Source organism: Phocoena phocoena, chromosome 2 (genome assembly GCF_963924675.1).
Source record: "Phocoena phocoena chromosome 2, mPhoPho1.1, whole genome shotgun sequence".
Lineage (NCBI taxonomy): Eukaryota > Metazoa > Chordata > Mammalia > Artiodactyla > Phocoenidae > Phocoena > Phocoena phocoena.
This window is the reverse complement of record NC_089220.1, coordinates 10,159,930-10,180,550: the sequence shown is the minus strand read 5'-3', so window position 1 is coordinate 10,180,550 and position 20,621 is coordinate 10,159,930. Positions and strand designations below refer to the sequence as shown.

The window sequence follows — 20,621 nt, the reverse complement described above, 5'->3', positions numbered from 1 at the left end:
GCTCTGCCACTTGACTGCCGTGTGACCCTGAGCAAGTCTTAGCCATTCACAGTGAGCTTTCTCAACTGCAAAAAAGGGTACTGTAAGACTCATGCCCCAGGGCCTTGACGGAAAACCAAATGACAATCGAAGTAGATAAAAGTACCTAACCAACACTCAGTGATACCTGAATCTGAGTTTAGGCCAACTACCCTGTTGCAGTTGCCCACAGGGACCGAGGGAACACAGCTGCCAACCATGAGGCCAAGGGAACGTCTGTTTAGAAGCCCAGACTTAGCTGTGCAGAAATCAGTGCTTCTCCCATGACTGTGGCTACTCACCCAGGCTGACCCAGAGGCAGCTGCGGTGGCTCCGGGAGGCCTCGGGTTCCCTCAGCACATATTTACAACAGGCCCTGATCTAAGTGCAAGGGCTGCAAGGAGTAATAAGCAGCTTCTGCCCGCAGGGAGCTCAGCAAGGTGCCGGAGACCAGTGTGGCAAGTGCTGTGAAGAGGGTGAGCCTGGGTACTGTGGGAGCTCACGAGAGGAACACATCACCTCCTGGGTCTCAGGGGCCAGCAGTGCTCAGGGGCAGGAAAAGGCAAACAGGCCAAGGAAAAGCTTGGACAAAGGCTCAGGGCAAAAGGATGGGGGCGTGAGACCGTGGGCAGCAACCAGTTCTGTCACACAGAGGAAGGAAGCAGAGAGACGAGGCTGGAGAGACTGGCCAGGGCCAGATCCCAGGTGCCTCACAGCCAGACTCAGCCGACTGCTCCTGGCTTCCCCACACGTGGCTCTGTGATGTCACGGAAGCTGTGTTCTCTTGGAAGCCGGCAATCTCTTCCCTGCCCACCTCCCAGCGAGGCTAAGACAAGACAGCAGCTGTGAGGTAGAGCTAAGGAGCTGTTAGGACTCTTCTGTGGAGAAAAACGGGAACACACGTTGGGGACCCAGGCAGAAATGACTTTACAGTGATCTGCGAAGCTCACCAGCCTCTCGCTCTATGCACACCATGCAGCGCAGTGAGACGCACCCCGCGTGCATCCTGCAGCCAGAGGACTATGACTGTGTCCCCATATCCTGGCTAAAAACTCAAGAAAACGTGCTGGCTCTGACCACTGTTTTTAATTGAGGAAATCAAGTTAACCATACAAGAAGCCTGTAAACACTGGAATGCAGAAATACATAAGCTGCTATACATAGAATTCGTACCGTCAAACAACACAGATCCGTGTGAGGTCTCTCCTGCTAGGGGAGGTGGTGTGTGCAAGAGGGAGTTTTGTAACTGGGGCTGACAGTGGTGTGAAGTCAAAGGTGCAAAGGTTTTCCGTACGACCAGAGGACACAGCCACAACGTGCGGTCACCAGCAGACTGACCTGGGGGGCGGCTAGCCTGCACTTGTGCTTGGCCGTGGCTGTTCCTGCTGCTGCTCTTTCGGCTGCCGCTTCTTCTTCTTCTTCTTCTGTTTGGAGAGGCAGCTCAGCGCGGACTCACCGTTTCTTGGGGCGGACATGAGCTCGGGCAGCTTGCCAGACTGAGTGGGATACCTGGTTTTCAGGTCATCTTTAAACAACGGTTGGGAGAGTAAATGGCGCAGCTCCTTCTTCAGGACTTTTGTCTGCTTTTGTCGCCGATGCTCTTCTTGCTGGTCAACTTTTCCTCCTTGAGACACAATTCAAAATAGATCATGTTTACTATGACTTGTAGGAGCATTCTGTGTCCCTTGATGAATAATACTTGTGATGAGAAATGTTTTGGGACTCTTGGGGAGGAAAGCTCTCTGCAGAAACTAGTGTTGGCTAACTTCCAACACAGTTTAGGAGAACCACTCAGGGCCACTCTGTCCTTTACTCCTCCAAAAAACCCTCTAAGACAGGAATTATCTTTATTTTACAGTTGAGGAAATCCAGGTCACTTGCCGAAGGTCACAGAGCTAGCTGCCAAATTGAGATTACTACCCCAGTCTCCTGACCTGAAGATCACTTTTCTTCCTATGACCCACCCACTGGTTGCCTGGAATTTGGTGACTGGACGGCTACAAACCCCTCAGGAGACAGTGAAAGCCACCTATGCAGCCCAGCTCCCCTGCATCTCCCTGCCAGCACTGTAACTGCACCTGCAGAGGCGGACATGGCCAGAGGGCTCCACGCCAGCCTGGCCTCAGGAAGGGAAGCCAGGGCCTCACATCACAGCCCTAGCCCCAAGCCTGAGCTACCAGGAGGACCACTGACTGTCATCGAGCCTAGTGATTTGGTTCCTGGCTTCCATGCTGAGCAGAGAGCAGTTAGGCCTGCCTCTGAATTTGCTGGCTTCGGCACCGAGATGCCAACACCTCAGCTGAGCTGCCCACTTGTGGGGTGGAGAGAGCACTGGACCTAATTCTGGTGTTAGTTCTAGATGTGGTTCTACCACTTCTTAGAGTCAGGAGCTTTCCCAGAGCAAGGACCACACAGATTCATCCCTGAATCCTTAGTCTCTGGCCTAGGTTCGGAGCAGGGGCTCAGTCAACACCCGGTGCTGGAGCTCCTTCCCTGCACAAATCGCTTCTGTGAGCCTCTAGTTCCCAAATGTAATAACAATTCCTGCTCTGTTTACATCATGAGGCGGGAGAAGAGCAAATGAGATGATGACAGAAGTGCTCTGTCAGCCTGGAAGACAGGTGACAATAAATAACTTAAAATGTGCCCAACACTTTCTATTTGCCAGGCACTGTTATAAGCACTTTATACTCATTAACTCAAGCCATCTTTGCAACCCCATGAGGTAGGCAGGTACTTTATGACCTGCGTTTTATAAATGAGGACAGCCTAGGTACAACAGAGAGGTTAAGTAACTTGACCCGGTCACACAGCTAGTTAGGGATGAGGCAGCAGTCAATCACATGCAGCCTGGCCACAGAGCCTGCCCTGACATCACCGTCCTCCACCGCCTCTCCACACAAACGATGGCAGAAGCAGACCAAGGCTGAGGGCTTTAGGCTCATCTGAGATTAGGGCCTGTCACAAAGGAAAAGGCGTCCTGCCGATTTTGATAGGACCCATGGTGGTGGGGAGGTTCCAACGGACAGAAGCTGAAGGGAAGAACGAAAGATAGAAGCCGAATGAACCCTTCCTCGAGTCCATGTTGCCCTTACCCTTATACATTTCTTCTTCCAGCTCAATGTCAAGGGCAGCCGCCGCCTGCTCAATCCACGAATTGTGCAGACAAGCCTGGAAGTTTCGATACTCAGCTTTCTCAATCTGTCGAGCTAGACGGATTCGTTCCTAGAGGAAACGAACAGAAAGTATTCATCTGACAGAGGATTCAGGGTTCTGGGAAGAAAAGTCTCATTTAAGTTGTGTTTTTAAACAAGCTCTTGAGATCAGTGTTCAGTGAGATGCACCTCAGCGCCCATCAAAATGCATTTGCTTTGGTTCCTGATTAAAGCACAGAGGGCAACTGCTACTTGTGAGCGTGGACACACGAACCACGAGAGCTGGCTTTCCAAACCTGCTCGAACAGCCCCTCTTCTTGGCAGCCCACCTCGGTCAGACTCCGGAGCTACACGTGCCAAAGGGAACTGTTTCCCCAGACACCGCAGCTGGCTTCCATAGCTGAGCTGAGACCTGGAGGCACCCCGAGAGCCCTCAGTTAGGGCCCCGCTCTCACTCACAGGGACAACACAGAACTGTCACAGAACTTCCATCCCCATCTTCCACACTGTCCTCTGCCAAAAACATTTCAGTTCTCCTTCTCCTGGGTTCTGGGTTCAAACCGCAGCGACAGGATACAGCAGGAAAATGGGAAAGATCTTGTGATATAGGGAAAAGAGCCACGGGAAGCCGGGGTGGCTCCTAATCCCCTCTGCATTCCCCACCGCTCCATCTCACCTCCCACCCTATCTCCCCGCACAGCTAACAGTCCTTTCGAGCCAGAGGAACCAGCAGAGCTTGAACCATTCCTTGCTTTTTGCTCCCCCAATTCCTGGAAGTCCATCCCTTCTTCACCCCTTCACATCTCTGCCTACAGGAGGCTTGGAGGAAACTAAATCTCCTACCAATGTTACCATATACCCACCAGTCCACAGTGCTCCATTTGTACCTGAACTTCAGCCGGACTCAACCTGCCTCACGAGCCAGTGGATTTCTATGGAAGAGAACCCACCCTGTTTTGGTGCCTGACATGCTGCAGCCCGTAATAAGCAGCACCCACTCAGGGAATGTTTATTGAGTTAAAAATAAACCCCCGAAGGTAGGAATTACAGGCATCTGCTTCAGGGATGTGACAAACCTTTAGTTTCTGCCTCAGCACGACACACTGACCTCACTTCCCTACAACCCTCCATCCAAAGGCATGTCCAGACAGCCATGCTCACTGCCCTTGTCCATGGGGGCGGGGGGGGGGGGGGGTGATGGTGGAGGTTTCAGGGGCGGAGGGAAGGAAGGGTTCATGAAGAAAACTCCTCCCACTCTGGCCACTCGCCCTATTCCCCCTTCTGCCAGACACGGTGCCCCCCACCCATTTCTTTTTTTTTTTTTTAACAAATCTCCCTGCTTAGCTATTGGCAGAACTACTAATTAGTTTCCAAGGGTGGTACTGCAAGAATCTCACAGCAAAGTGAGGGAGCAGCCCAATCCCTCCCCTCATTAGCACTGGGCTTCGAACTTTTCTTTTTACCTTGACTGCATCCATGTACTTTGTCTGCACAGGGAACAGCGGGATGTCCTCATCTTTCTTAAGGGTTTTGTAGATCTTCTTAAAGTTGATCACGTCCTCAGGCCCGACCAGCATCAGGCTGAGGCCTTCACTGGTGGCACGAGCAGTTCGACCGCTTCGGTGGACATAAATCTCCGAGGTACGAGGGACCTGCCAAAGGAGGACCTGGGAGGTCATCGTGGCTGTCACCAAGCACTGCTCTTCCCCTCAAGGCCAACAACCCAAGGCTGGACCCTCCCCCCTCTCAGCCAGGCAGTTAGAAACCTCTCCAGCACTGTCCCTAAGTCCAGCCCTTGTCCCTAAGTCCCACATCCAAACTGTCCCAGGTTTAGCCCATTCACTGTGCAGGCTCTGCCCTCCCGTGCCCCCTGCCCTGGTTCAGGTCGTCATGACCATTCAACTGGACAATGGCAGTCACTTCTTATTTGGTCTCCAGTCCTGCCACTGCCCCCCTGACCCAACCCAAAGCTGCCAGTGTCATCTTCCTGAGTCAAAGCTCTGCCCATCATAACCCCTCTACCTAAAGAAACTCTAATGGTTCTTCACTAACTCTGCATGGATGATTGATGATGGTAATCATAACCAACGCTGATTAAATAATTACGATGTGCCAGGCAATTCTAAGCACTCTGCATGTATTACTACCCCATTTATCCCTCAACAACAACATGAAACAGATGCTTTCAGGATTACCCATGTTATAGACCGGGAAACTGAAACACACAGATGTTAAGCAGTGTCCCCTAGGTTACCAGCTACATGGCGGAGCCAGGATTCGACATGAAGCAGCCCAGCTCCAAAGGCCACGCCAACGCCTGGGTGTACTGCCTCTACTCCAATAAAAACTGGATATGTTATCCACAGATAACGCGGCATGGCAGCCGACAATCCCTCCCTTCCCACAGCCACGGCACGCACCACTGACCAAGAGCAGTCTACTCCACGGAGCCCCGATAAGGCTCAGTGTCTTTTCCAATGCAGGGCTCCAAGCACGATTATCAGTGGTTCGTAATGGTGCGGGAAATGATGCCTTCTTCACTTTCCTCTTCTAACATACATACACACATAACATCCTCTTCTTCTCACTCCCTGTCAGCTGCCCCCTTCCATGTTTTCTCCTTCTCCTTCCTTCTCTACCTCTACATGCCCAAATCCTCTCCATCCGTAAATGCCAAGCATCTTTTAGAAAGCACTTTCCAACCTCCTAACCTCCCAAACTAGCAGTTCTCTCTCTCTCCGATTTTACTCTGCAACTTTCTAGTATCTCCTGCCTTAAATTATGGGCATGGTCCTCTCACGTCCTCTGGTGGATGATACTTCTCAGGGGCTACAACGGTATTTTGTTCATCTGGATATTTCCTAGAGACTGACCCAGACTCTGTCCCCAGAAGAGGAAGAACAAGAATTTGCTAAACTGAATTGGCACCCTCAGAGATGGTTAAAAGCATGAAGGATTTAAAGGGGAAATAATCATGCCAGAACAGCTCCCATTTATAGAGTACTTACACTCGCTAGGCGATCCGTCGGCATTAGCTCATTTAATTGTGATAACCCTATGGCGTAGGTAGCATTATTACTCCCAATTTACAAACGATAACACTGAAACCAGAGACACTAAGTAACATGCCGAGAGCTAACCCGCTAAGCAGCAGCCAAGAAGCATTCGAACGCTGGAAGCTGGCTCTGGAGCCCACACGCCTAACGGCCACTCTAGGCTAACCTTTGCCAGGTACACGCGCTGATCCTCATGTCAGTATCAACAGCGTCTAACATTTAGGAAGTGCCACCTGGCTTTCGAAACTCCTCACGCATAATAACTTATTTCACCTTAATAAGAACCTGGTAAGTCGATACTGTAATAACCGCCATTTAACAAATGAAGAAACTGAGGCACAAAGAGACTAAGTAACTTGCTCAAGGTTACACAGCTGGGATTTAAGCCCAGGCAGGACTTAATTACCACACTCTCCTATTTCTCTACAAGCAGGGTAATCATTTTACATGCTAAACTTATTATGCCCATTTCATGGAAGAAACTAAGACTCTAACCTGCCAACATTAAGTAGCCTGCCCAAATAAAAAGAAAGGGGCTATCTGATATTTGACCCCAGACAGTGTCGAGAGGTTTTGGAGGATAACTCTCACCACAGTGTTCCAAAAGTGGCAGCGCCAGTTGGTCACCAGATGCTCATGGTATTCTCTGTTGCATGAGACCTTGGGACCAACAACTCCTCCTCCCTCCCTCAACCCTTGCTTTAAAAATTCCCCACTCAATGTTGGGAGATGCCTACAAACTCCCTGATGTCCCTACCTGGTAATGGATGACATGCTGGACTTTAGGAATATCCAGGCCCCGGGCTGCCACATCTGTCGCCAGGAGAACACAACTGTGGCGGAGAGAGAAAGCTCATTAATGACGACTAACGGCTGTCATTAGTCAAATTCTTACCACCAACTGAGTACTCTAAACACGACAATGCTTACGGACACTCTACGAGACAATACTCCTACACATCTCCCTTTGACAGATAAAGAAGCTGAGGCTCAGAGATTAACTTCCCAAGGTATATAGATGGCTATTCAGTAGTGGAGCCAGGATCCAAACCTGGGTTTCACTGGCCGCAATCGACAAGCCACACTCTGCAATAACAAAGACTACCTCAAGCGCCTTAAATGGGGCCATACTCTAGGTCGGTGACCTCATCTCCTATCACCCTCCCACTTAACTCCCTCCAGCCACACAGGCGTCCTTGCTCTCCTCGCTCTTCCTCAAACATGCCAAACCTGCTCTCACCTCCCAGCCTGTGCACTTAGCGCACCTTAGGCCATAAAGGCCTTCCTCAGATATTCACATTTCCTTACTTTCTTCCACTCTCTGCTCCAATCTCACCTTATGAGGAAAGTCTCCCAGACCACACACCCACCGTCTGCACAGCTCCCTGTACAACTTCACTTCTCAGCACTCGGCACCACCTGACGAACTGCATACTTACTTTTCAGTTTATTACCTCCCTCCCCTGGGATGTCAACTCCACGAGAGCAGGGACTTTGCACTACTCACTATTCTATTACCAGCCCCTAGAACAGTGCCAGGTTCACAGCAAGCACTTAATAACATGTACTGGGTGATGTTTCTTAATGTATGTGTAGTTGGAGGGGAGTCAAAAGCACCTGAGGTACGTCTTAAAGACTAAAGATTTTAGGCCCTACAGCGTCCCCACTTCCTGCATCTCTGGGCTGTGGAATATGATACAAACTAAAGTTTGTAAAATATTAGACCACCGTCTAAGTCAAGGTGAGCAAACTTCTTCTGTAAAGGGCCAGAGAGTAAACTGTTTTTGGCTTCACGGGCTTATGTGCTTTTCTAGACCTTACTTTTTTTATCTATAAAATAAGAATAATGACAAGTGGCTAAGTATTAAAGCTAACATTTAGCAAGCTCATACCCCATGCCAGGCACTGTTCTGAACACTTCAAATGCATAAACTCACTCACTCCTCAGAGCAGCCCTCTGCCATAACTTTTATTATTATACTGATTATGAGAAAACTGAAACACGAAGAAGTAATCTGACCAGCTAGAAGTGACACAGCCAGGATGTGATCTCAAGCAGTCCGCTTCCAGTCTGTGCTCTTAACCATGATTCTATTCTTCTCAAGGATGTTAGAAGTGAATGAATGTAATAATGTATCTAAAATGCAAGCACAATACTTAATCTATTGGTAAGTGTTCAATAACAATAGGTATTATTGTCACCATTACTCATTACTAAAGAAGTTTCTGTTGGGTATTACCAGCAACCAAATGTACTAGATGAGAGTGAGCCTGCCTCACGCTGTGCAAAAAAAAAAAAAAAAAGGCTACCTTCTACGATAAGGCTCCCATGAGAGAAGGTAGCTTCCCACCATCCTGGCGACACAGACCCAATGGCTAGTCTGTGGACAGGCCTGACTTACTCCTCCAGATGGGCAAACTGCTCCAGGTTTCTGAGCCTCTGCTTCTGGTGCATGCAGGCATGTAGGGTCAGCGGCATGACATCCAGGACTTTGAGGAGCCCAGAGAGGCGTTTGATGCAGGAGATACTGTTGGCAAACACTAAGGTGCGGCCTGGATACTGCATCAGGAAGTAGTACAGATATAAGTCTTTCTCATCAGTCTCACAGTGGATCTTGGTCTCTGTCAGTGTCTCTGCCGTGGCCTCCTTTCTTGTAAGGTCGATGACCTTGGGCTTGCCCCGCATGCCAATCTTCTGCACGAGGAGGTCAAGTTTGGCAGACCTGTCGATTTTCTTAGCGTGCTTCTTGTGAAGGACTCGAGCAGGAGCTTGATGTACCAGGGTCAGCGTGGCCGAGAAAACAAGCGTCTGTCTCTTTGGGTTGTACTGGGCATCACTGAGCATCTCTAGCAGCTGTGAGAGCTCAGCAAAGTGGCCTTTCTCAACCATGCGGTCAGCCTCATCGACCACCAGGCACCTACAGATCCAGACAGACCCACATCACCTGGTCAGCAGCAGGTAAGAGGAGTCCCCCACGGCATATACTCTACCGCCCCACCACCCCCAGGGCCCTCAGCTAACCCCCCTCACACATGCTCGGCTTTCTAAAGGCCCAAGTCTGGCTAGTGCCACACCATGGCACTTTGTAACAGGGAGAAGGCATTGCACACTGTGCCATGTCACCTCAGGTCCACTTCAGAACAGGGGCTGGGGGAAACGGGGAGGTACTGTTTCTCACCTGAGCTGCCGAAGGTTGCTCAAATGAGGGTGCTTTTCTTTAACTAGCTCCCACAGCCGGCCTGGAGTGGCGATCACAATCTCAGGCTGGCGGTTCAGCATCCGCTGCTGTTTCTGTGTGGACATTCCACCAACCAAAATAGCAGTTTTAATGCCTGTGGTACACAAAACGTAAGGGACGCTGTTATTCAGACTGATGGCTTATTTCTTCCAACGCTGACACAGGCGCCCCCAGATTAGTAAAGGCTGCGAGCGAGTCGCCAGCACAGCTCCCCTCTCCAGGGGAGTGCTAAGAGCTGGCCTGCCCTGTTGATGCCATTGCTAGAGGGCTTACCGGGTCTTCTATGATCTAGGCCCTGACTATTTCCCCAACCTCATTTTTTTCTACTCTTTCCCCTCCAACCACACCAGTAGGGCTGGATTTGAACCCAGGCATGGTGACATCCAAAGCTCTGGAAAAAATGAGCAGTAGTGCACCACAGTGCTGGGAAAGATGTAACTTGTAGCTGTGACACACCTCCCCTAGGAGCTCCTGCCCATGCCCCTCAATTACAATTAAACTGAATCTCTGATGGTTAGTGTTCTCTTCTCCTCTCTAGTGGAGGACTTCGCAAGGCAGCCAGTATGGAAGGAACACAAAGGGTCACGCAAGCAAAGCGCTTAGTAAAGTGCCTTGTAAGATACAGTCAGAGCCTGACAAGTAACTGCTCCTTTTACTATAAAATTGAAACCCCGACTCTGCAGCCTTTCCCAAAGAATTCCCTGAAAAAGTTAAGTTCTAATGCCCGAAGGCAAGTGTCAGCAAACTTTTCCAACAGTAAACATTTCTGGCTCTGTGGGCTAAACGGTCTCTGTACAATTACTACCTCTATTCCACTCTGCACTGGTGACGCAAAAGTGACCGTAGACGCGTGTAAGTAAGTGGGCGTGGCAGCACTTAAAAAAAAAAAAACCCACAAAAACCCAAACAGTGGTTTGCCAAACGCTGCCCCAAGTATCTACTGTATCCAATAAGTTAACTAAGTTCCTACGCAGCTAGAATAGCATTAGCTATGTGTTATCCTTGGGAGAATAAAGAATGTGTCACTCAAACAGTTTTCTGTCAGGCTTAATTCTCTGGCAGAAGAGAAAGGTTCCCTCTAGAGGGCGGGCACAGCTGATTCACCTCTGCCACCCCAGCTACTGGAATCCTTTCAGGCAACAGTTATTAAACGGAATTAAACCTCACTTGTAAACTTGGCCACAGCATCAATGTGTTGTCTGACTTGAACGGCTAGCTCTCGAGTGGGAGTCAGAACCAGTCCAAGCAGAGGACGCCTTGGATGTGCAATTTTGCCACCCAATTCTTGTTTTAACTTTCTAGTCTGCTCTTCATCAAGCTTCTCCTCCTCGTTTTCATCCTGTTTGGGAATGGGCGTCTCCCTGATCAGGGAAGAAGGTCCTTCACCGGCATCTTCGTCATCACAGGAGGGCAGCACCTGGTCTGAGACTGTGGCTCCAGTCTTGGCTCTTGCCTGGCTGGGTGGTGCTCCAGCCTTCGCTCCAGCCTCACTGGGCAGTGCTTCACCCTCAATTCCAATCTCAACAGGCGAAGCTCCAGACTCAGTTCCAGCCCTGCCTGGTGATCCCGTCTCAACTCCAGCCTCATTACTGGTCTCCCCAAGCGGTGCTCCTGTGTTACTTAGAGCTGGGGTAGGCTGCTTCTTCACCTGCCACTGCAGCACTGCATGAATCATGGGAATGGCAAAGGCAAGAGTTTTCCCACTTCCTTAGAAGCAGAACAAAAAACAAACAAAAACAGTGTGAATCAACAGATGTACATACTTTCGCCCGATTCTATCCTTTACACCGAAAAAGGGACCCTGAAATAGCCAAGTGCCACCCTGACCAATCCAAAGCTCCTTCTACCCTACACAGGTATGGTACCCCTACAGCACTGCAACCCGAGGGCACCTGTAATTAGGAGTCTGAGGAAAAGTCTGACAGACTGGCATTGCGGGCTGAGGTCACCAATAAACTACAGACCAATGTCCAAACAATGAAACCCTAAAGAGATGGGCAAGTTTTGTGCGTGCGTGTGTGTGTGTGTGTGTGTGTGTGTTGCTGTTGTAAAGGAACACAAAATTGAAGGGTAAGGAATGGAAATCTGTATAATACTTTCCCCAAACCTTTCTCGGGCGGGGAAGGAGGGAGTAAAAGAAAATTTTCTTAGTTTTCGAGAAAATTTTAAAACTTTTGTCTATGCTTGAACATTTTCAAACTAGCCTTTGAATGTATACAGAGCCCAAGTATTCACACCACCTGTGTGGACAAAAACAAACAAACAAAACAAACCACTTCAAGCTGAGAATTTAAAGTGGTTCCAAAATTAAAATGCCCCAAGCAGAAGCAAATAAGTGATCTCTGTATAAAGAAACTTTTATCACAGACCTCAAAGAACTCTCACAGATAATTTTCAGAGGAAAATGAGCATCTCTCAGGAACGAGGTACTATAAGCAAGAACAAAAAAAAAAAAAGAAAGCAAAAACAAACTCATAAAACTTCAGAGAAGAAAAACAGCACTTTTCATCAGAAACAACAAATGCTATAAAATAGTGCAATGACATCTTTATCTGAAGACCTGGGGAAAAAAATCTGACAATCTACAACTCTACACTTAGCAAAACTCTCTTTCAAAACAAAATGCAAAATAAAGACTTTTGTAGGTATACAAAAGCTGAAAGAATTTATCATCAGCAGACCTGGTATACAAGAAATATTAAAGGAAGTCTTTCATGTAGAAGAAAAGATGATATTGGCTGAAAATCTGGATCAATACGAAGGAATGAAGAGCACCAGAAACGGTGACATGGATAAATATAAAAAGTCTTTTTCTTATTAAAACTTCTTTAAAAAATAACTGACTATTTAAAGGAAAAATAATTAAAATGTGTTTGGGGATTTCTAACACATATAAAGTATAAAACAAAAAGCACAAAGCAAAGAAAAAATGGAAATATACTCTTGTAACGTTCTTGTACTATATATAAAGTAGTATATTATCATTTGAAGGTAGAGTATAATATACTGAAGACATCATCTGCGAACCCAAAAGCAACCTCCAAAAGGACATAACAAAGAGTTATAGCTAATAAGACTATAAAAAAGATAAAATGGTATCACAAATATTCAATCCAAAAGAAGGTAGAAGAGGAACAAAGGAATAAAGAATCGCTGGGAGAAATAGAAAGCAAAACAGATTAAAACCCAACCATTATCAATAATCACATGAAATGTAAACGACCTCAACACAATTAAAAGACAAGATAGTTGGATTAAACAGCAAGACCCAATTATATGCTGCCTATAAAAAACTCACTTTGAATATAAAGATATAAATAGGACAAAAGTACAAGTATGGAAAAAGACACACCATGCTAACATTAATCAAAATAAAGCTGGAAAAGCTACATTAATAACCTGACAAAGGAGATTTTAGAACACAGAATACTTCAGGGAAAAAGAGGGCCATTTCTTAACGAAAAAAGTGAACTCATTTAGAGGATACAATAGTCCTAAACATTTATGCATCTAATAACAGAGTTTCAACATTCACAAAACAAAAACTAACTGAACTGCAAGTAGAAAACTATCACTCAAGAAAAAATAAAAATATTTCTAATATGGTAAAGCAATTAAGTTCATAATTAAAAACCATCCTATACAGAAAAGCGCAAGCACAGATGAATTCTACCAAATACTTAAGGAAGAAAAATGCCAATTCTATACACACTCTTTCAGAAAATTGAAGGGAATACTTCAACTCACTCTGAGGCCTGCATTACTCTGATTCCAAAACCAGTCAGACATTACAAGACAAAACTACAAACCAATATCCCATTAACAGAAATTCAAAAACCATCAACAAAATTTTAGCAAATCAAATCCAACAATGTACAAATAATACACTGCAACTAAGTTCAGTTTATCACCATTATCAACAAACTGAAAATGGAAAAAACATGTATCTCGACATATGCAGAAAAGGCGTTTAAAAAAATACAGTAACCATTCCTGATACAAATCCTTCTGCAAACTAGAAACAGAAGAGAATTTTCTCAACCTGATAGAGGACAAATAGGAAAAAACCTACTGCTAACATCACACTTAATGATGAAACACTGAATATCTTTCCCCAAAGATCAGGAACGAGGCAATGATGTCCACTATACCACTTCAATTCCAATTGTACTGGAGTTTTAGCCAGTGCAATAAATAAGACAAAAATAAACAAAAGGCATCCAGACTGGATGAATAATCATCTTTGAAGAAAATCCTATGTAATCTTCAAGAAACTAGTTGATGGTACCAAGATGCAGGATACAAGATCAATATACAAATATGCAGATTTCTATTTATTAGCATCAGAAATAGGAAATCTTAAATTACCATTTACAAAAGCATCGAAAATATGAAATACTTAAGGATAAATCTAATACATGTGCATACATTGAAAACTACAAAGCGCTGCTAAGGAAAACTGAAGACCTAAAAAAAATGGAGGGCTCCCCTGGTGGCGCAGTGGTTGAGAGTCCGCCTGCTGATGCAGGGGACACGGGTTCGTGCCCCGGTCTGTGAAGATCCCACATGCCACGGAGCGGCTGGGTCCGTGAGCTGCGTCCGGAGCCTGTGCTCCGCAACCGGAGAGGCTACAACAGTGAGAGGCCCGTGTACCGCAAAAAAAAAAAAAAAAAAAAAAAAAGGAGAGCTATACCACATTCATGGACTGGAAGATTCTATATTGTCCAGATGTCATGTCCTCAGTTGGCTCTATGACCAAGGCAATCCCAATCCGAATACCAGCTGACTTTTTGGTTGAAATTGAAAAACTGACTCTAAAATTCACCTTGAAATGCCAAGGGCCTAGAACAGCCAAAATAACTTTTGAAAAGAACAAAATTGGAGGACTTATACTACCTGATTTTAAAGCTACTGTATCCAGCATAGTGAGGTATTGGGAAAACAGTAAAGATAGACAAATAGATCAATGGAAAAGAAAAGACTCCAGAAATAGACCCACACCTATATAGTCACTGATTTTCAAAAAAGATGCAAAGGCAATTCAGTGGAGAAAGTAGTTTTTCAACAAACGGTGCTGGAATAATTAGATAGCCACGTGCAAAACAAAACAAAACCTTTGATCTGTATTTCTCCCCATAAAAGTTAACACAGGAAGGATCAGACTGAAACACAGAACCTAAAACTAGTAACACTTTTAGAAGAAAGTACAGGAGAAAATCTTTGTGATCTTGTGTTAGGCAAAGGATTCTTAGGTAAGCACATCTGTAAAAGAAAACATGATCATTTAAACTTCATCAAAATAAATAACTCCTGCTCTTCGAAAGACACTGTAAAGAGAATGAAGAAATAAGCCACAGACTGGGAGAAAAAAATGCACATCTGATTAAGGAGGTGTACCTAGAATATATTACGAATTCAATAATAGGAAAACCACAACCCAATTAAAACATGGGCAAAAGAACTAAACAGACACCACCAAAGAAGATAATATGGATACAATTAGGCACTCGAAAAGACGCTGCTCAAGGAGTCACTAGGGGAATACCAATGAAAGCCACAAGGAAATATCACTAACATTTTTAAAGTCTAAATCAAATTAAAGACTGACCACACCAAGTACTGGCAAGGACATGGACCAATCTGAAGTCTCATAACCTGGTGATTATGTAAAGTGGTACAATCACTTTGGAAAGCTCCTAAAAAGTTACAGTTACCATAAGACCTAGCCATTCCACACCTAGGTATTTACCCAACAGAAATCAAAGCATATATCCATACAAAGACTTTTATGCCAATATTTATGATAGTTTTACTTGTAAATGCCAAAAACTAAAAAGAACAGAACTATCCATCAACAGATAAGATGAACAAACTGCACTATATCCATACAGTGGAATACTACTCACCAACAGAAAGAAATGAACCATCGGTATTTGCAGTGACATGGCTGAACCGCAAAGTGTGCTGAGCGAAAGAGCAGACACTCCCCCTCCCCAAAGTACATACTGTATGATTCCATTTTAAAATTCTGGAAAATGCAAACTAATTCATAGCGATAGAAGACTAGCAGAGGTTACCTGGGGATGAACAAGGAGGGGAGCCTAGGGAAGGAGGGATTTATTAAGGGGCCCAAACATCTTTTGGGGGTGATGGATATATTATCTGCATTGGCAGCAGTTTGCCCACAGCCCCAAAACCCTTTGAGACTTGGACCTGTGGATTCACAGCATTCCACAGAAATAGCCCGATAGGAGCTGTGGTATAAATCCAAATGTCAATCTCTAGCCCAAGTGGCTCCCATCTCTCCTCTGCCTTCCAGAAACAGACTTCCAGGCCTCTCTGCACCCACCAAAGTAGTGCAACACATAGACCTAGCCTAGAACTATTCAAGCACTACCACTTTCCAGTGGGGCAGTTTTAGGGGCACTGTCTACCCTCTGTGAGGCCGAGTTTCCTCTTCAGTAAGATGGAATAAAGGAATCTACCTCAGGGTGGTTTTCAGAAACTGAGTTCGTGCATGTAACACAGGGCGTGACGTAGTTTAAATGTTAAATAAATGTTCTAAGCTATTACTGTTACCTCCATCCCCCTTTCCTGGGGATTCCTTCCTCTTCCATCTTCCTGAGTCTTATACAGGACCTCACCTCAAGTTTCCCGACCACTCTTCCAGAAATCCAAGGCACAAAGTGTCTAGATCAGGGGTCCCCAACCCCCAGGCCACGGACCGGTAGCGGTCCGTGGCCCCTTAGGAACCAGGCCGCACAGCAGGAGGTGAGCGGCCCAGCTAGTCAGCGAAGTTTCATCTGTATTTACAGCCGCTCCCCATCGCTCAATTTACTCCCTGAGCTCGGCCTCCCGTCCACGTTATGGTGAGCTGTATGATCATTTCGTTATACGTTACAACGTAACTGACAGCAGTAGAAATAAAGTGCACAGTACGTGTAATGCACTCCAGTCATCCTGACGACGACGCCCCCCTCCCCACCCCCGGAAACACTGCCTTCACAGTAAGTGTAATGCACTCCAGTCATCCTGACGACGACGCCCCCCCGCCCCGTGGAAACACTGCCTTCCACACGACCGGTCCCTGGCGCCAAAATGGCTGCGGACCGCTGGTCCACATGGTCCAGCTCTGAAACGGAGCAGGGCTCTATGGTCCTTCCCGCCCATGTCCTCTGCCTGCGTTTTGTCTGTGGAAAAACTTCAGCCAAAGAATAAGTTTAATCAGAGAAGTGAGAAAATGCAGAAGCAAAGGAAAGCAGTCCGACAAGACTAAATAATAAACGTTTAGTCAATAAGCATAGCTAAGGACCTTTAGTTCCTTCTCAAGGGCTATAGATAATATTCTGAGCCATATCCTGTGAGCTGTCTTGTAGATACCCTCTGTGTATCTACAGATAAAAGGCCCACCAGGTGGAAGACGTTAACTACATGATGACCAGACTGTAGCCGTGACATAAGCTGCCATTCCGAGAACTGGCCTCAAGGAAATGGGAACAAACCGACCCTGGAACTGAAGATGAACTGTGCTTAAGACAATGAAGACGATGCTGGTCAGACCACCAGTGACCAGCTTCAAGGTGACAGTCACAGCTGACTGTGCTGTTTCTGCATGTAGCCCCCTCCCTCCGTCTAGTCTATAAAAGCTCTTGCCCACTGGTTGTGGGGGGGGGGGTCGGCCTTCAGACAGGAGCACCCCCCCACCATGTCCGGCATCCAAAATAAAGCAAGCTTTCCTTTCACCAACCTGGCCTCTTTACTGGCTTTTGAGCGGCGAGCAGCTGGACCCCACTTTTGGTTACAGTTCTGTGTCATACAATATAGTAGCTCAGTAGCCACATACCGCCACAAGCACTTAAAACGTGGTTACTCTAAACTGAGATGGGCGGCAACTTGAAAATACACATCAGAGTCTGAAAACAGTATAAAAATAAGAATGTAAAATATCTCAATAATTTTACCTTCACTGCGTACTGAAATATGTTATGTAATTGGTTAAATATATTGTTAAAATTAATTTTCACTTTTTAAAAACCTTTTTTAATATGGCTCCTAGGGAATTTTAAGTTACCTATGTGGCTCACATTACGTAGATATTTCTATTGGTTACTGCTGGTCAAGTTAGACTAATAGCTCCAGGCTTGTATTGCTCCTTCCCCCATCAGCAGTTTAGTCTCCCCAGGGTGAGTGTACCTGTCACTGCTTCACAAAGTCTCAGGTGGCCCAAGGAATGAGGGAGCTTTAAGCAATGCCTAGTCGCAATAGTCACCTCCTGCCCAAATGTGCCTACAAAATCCACCCAATGGTTACACAAACTCAAATCCTTCCAATGCCAATAAACCCACCAACTCCCAACGCAGCCCTTTTTATCTTTGGACAACTCTTGCGAATGAGACACTTCTTCCTTATACTAATGAAGATCGACCTCTCCAGAGGGCTGATCTTATTAGCCCTACTTTACCTCTGAGCCATTCAGAAAAGGCTCAAGACCTGGAAAAAAACTACCATTCGCAGATCACTTACAATGTACTGTGTAAATTTTAGTTTACTATTGTTTTTTGTTACTAGTTTACTATTGTGTAAATGTAGAAATTTAGTAGGCACTTATATTTAACCCACATAGCAAAAGAAGGAGGTACTGCAGTTGTCTATCTCCATTTTATAATAGGGTCTGCAGGACTCAGAGAAATAAAGTGACCTGCCTAGGGCACCAATCAGGACATGGCCTATTTCAACCCAGAGCCAGCCGACTTCTAAAAACCTTCACTCAACAGTGCTTTTGTGGTCATGCTCCCAACATTCCCATCTCCCAGCCAACCAGCCTGTTAGCAGCCACAAGCTCAATCCAGAAGCAATCTTGCCCTGGCCGCCAGGTAAGGATGCCCTTACCTGTCTCAGCAGCCCCAAGGATGTCCAGTTTGTCACGAATGGCAGGTGCCAAGGTCAGAGCTTGGACTGGTGTGGGGGCAGAGAAGCCTAGGAAGCTGAGCGCTCGGAGAACTGGCTTGGGTACAAAGAGATCCTTCCAAGCTGATACATCTGCCTTGTGATCATGCATTTCAGGCATCCAGGTCTTTGCTTTTTTGGGCACCTTTGGAGTAGTACCCTGGGAAGGCGCTGAGTTTTTTTTCCCTTTCTTGTTCTTCTTTTTTGGAACCGTCTGGGCCGGGCTTTCTGATGCCATCTCCCCTACCTCTAGATCACGACAAACTGTGCCATCTCCCTGGGGCCCTGGCTCAGTATCTTTGCCCTCAAACACTTTCTGGGCACTGGTTCCTTCAGTTTCCACATCTTTACTCTTCTTCAACTTCATCTTTTTCTTTGAGGAGGTAGACTCTCCTTCCTCCTCTCCTTCTGAAACAGCTTGTGCCTTTCTCTTCTTGGGCTCCTCCTTTGAGAAGAGACTGGAGGAACTCTCCGCAGAGGAGACCAACTGATAATCCGTCAGTTCCTCAAAGCACACCAAGTCATCCATCTGTCCGTCTGCAAACATATTTGGGTCAATCTTCACCTGCTTCCATTTTCCCACAATTTTGATGCCCTTCCTCTGAATTCTGCCATAGTTTGATGGCTTCGGCCTCGATTTTTTCTCTTTCAACTTCATGGTTGCTGAAAAGGAGAGAAATGTTCCACTAGATTGGCAACTGAGAAGCACAGGGCTCTGAGGCAACAAATATTTTCTAAGCAGCCTATAGAGTATCAGGCCCTGCAAAGAAGTGGACACAAAGATGGCTCTAATGGTGATGCTGCCAGCTAGAGAAGATCAAAGAAGGAAAGAAATGTACCCACACAGTGGGCAGCTTGGCCTGCAACAGAGGGGACACAGGACGTGTAGCAAAGACATACGAGCTAGATCTGGTTTGGATTCCAGATTCAACACTGACTGCTCGTGTGCCCTTGGCAGGTCCTGCTTAATCCTCTCTGAACCTCAGTGTTCTCATTTTAAAAAGGGGGGAGGGGTTTACTAGCTAAGTCCCAAAATGTTCTCTGCAATAAATAACATTATGTAAAGCATGGAGGGTGAAGCCTGCCACACCCAAGCCATTTTGAAGGCTGAATACGTATCTGCAGGGGGTCGCTGGAGGATGGCAGCTTAAGAGTGCATAGAGCTTTCTTCCTTCTCAAGCCTTGCCCCAAGAGGGCAGAGGCCTCTGCCACGACTCTGGCCTTTGCCAAATGGCTTAAAACCCAACCAGCTTTTTCATTACCTTTTAAGTGATTTAAAAACAAGTGATCTATGCACAAGTCGTCAGACTGGAACTCGAGCCACGCTCTCCCTTTTCAGAAAGGCCGAGAAAACTAGATCCTGTGGAAAGACAAAGGGAAATCTTGGTTCAAATCTGAACCCGTCACTGGCCAGCTCTGGGTCTGGGGTGCATGTATTAATCACTGTGAGCCTCAGTTCCTCGTCTGGAAAATGGGGATGATGAGGGTCTGCGTCTCCTTGGAACGTCACGCGAAGACAAAAAGATGACGCAGGTCCAGAACCGCTCAGCATGGCGCCCCGACGGCAAAGCAAGCCAGAGCCAGAGCGCAACGAAGGTTCACCCCCAGCATCGGCTACGCCGCGATCACAAGCAACCCGGATCAACGACGAGGGGGGAGGAGGGAGGCACATGGGGGCGAGGACGCGGACTGCGACCCGCAGAGCAAGCAGGAGGGGTCCCTCCTCCTGGCGCCCGGCCAGGCGCCCGGCGCTGGCGCCTCGTGTCAGGCACGAACCGGCTCACGAAGCTGAGAAACCGAGGGGACCCCGGCGCAGGGTCGGCCAGGCCGCTTGACGAGGCCGGCGGCCGCCCTCTCTGGTCCCGAGAACCCAACGGCCTGGAGAGACCCGCGCTGGGTGGCCGCCTCCAGCTCCTCTCGGGTGCCGGGTCCGGCCCCGGCCCCGCTCCAGCCTTGGTACTCACCGCGTAGGGACGCCGACTAACCGCTTCAGACACCGCTGCTCCAGCCCTCCTCGGCCGCGTCCACCGCAGTTCCGGGGAGGGGCTTGCGCCCACGCACGCGTGCGCATTGGGAAGGAAGTCCCGCCCCCATTCTAGACCCCGCACTTAATTCGCTGCGCGCGGCGGGCTTCCGCAGTGCGGGTACCAAGAGCGCAGACGGTGAGAGCAAGGGGCCGCGCTGATAGGTCCTCCTCTCGGGCTTAG

The 20,621-nt window shown here is 47.2% G+C and overlaps 1 protein-coding gene across 2 annotated transcripts; it reads right to left on the bottom strand.

Moving 5' to 3' along the window:
• Window positions 1–1,084: 1,084 nt before the first annotated feature.
• On the bottom strand, window positions 1,085–19,072 carry DDX24 (DEAD-box helicase 24). 2 transcript variants are annotated; one of them, XM_065871542.1, is made up of 9 exons: window positions 18,358–19,070; window positions 10,943–11,175; window positions 10,636–10,909; window positions 9,409–9,562; window positions 8,632–9,147; window positions 6,987–7,062; window positions 4,637–4,825; window positions 3,114–3,243; window positions 1,085–1,642 (listed from the first exon to the last, which is right to left on the bottom strand). In XM_065871542.1, exons 1-9 carry the CDS (start codon window positions 18,959–18,961, stop codon window positions 1,368–1,370), a joined length of 2,451 nt encoding a protein of 816 aa, XP_065727614.1. In that variant the 5' UTR covers window positions 18,962–19,070; the 3' UTR covers window positions 1,085–1,367. The 2 variants fall into 2 exon arrangements, with proteins under 2 accessions (XP_065727614.1, XP_065727613.1); XM_065871541.1 differs by having other exon boundaries at window positions 10,636–11,175; window positions 18,358–19,072.
• Window positions 19,073–20,621: the final 1,549 nt, after the last annotated feature.

Bases quoted from the DNA above. Each gene is read 5' to 3' on its own strand.
- DDX24 (XM_065871541.1), bottom strand. From the start codon at position 19,072: ATGAAGTTGAAAGAGAAAAAATCGAGGCCGAAGCCATCAAACTATGGC. The intron at 7,063-8,631 runs GTAAGTCAGGCC...TCTCCGCCACAG, and splicing joins CAGTTTGCCCATCTGGAGGA to TTGTGTTCTCCTGGCGACAG. The intron at 3,244-4,636 runs GTAAAAAGAAAA...CGTTTCCTCTAG, and splicing joins AGTACATGGATGCAGTCAAG to GAACGAATCCGTCTAGCTCG.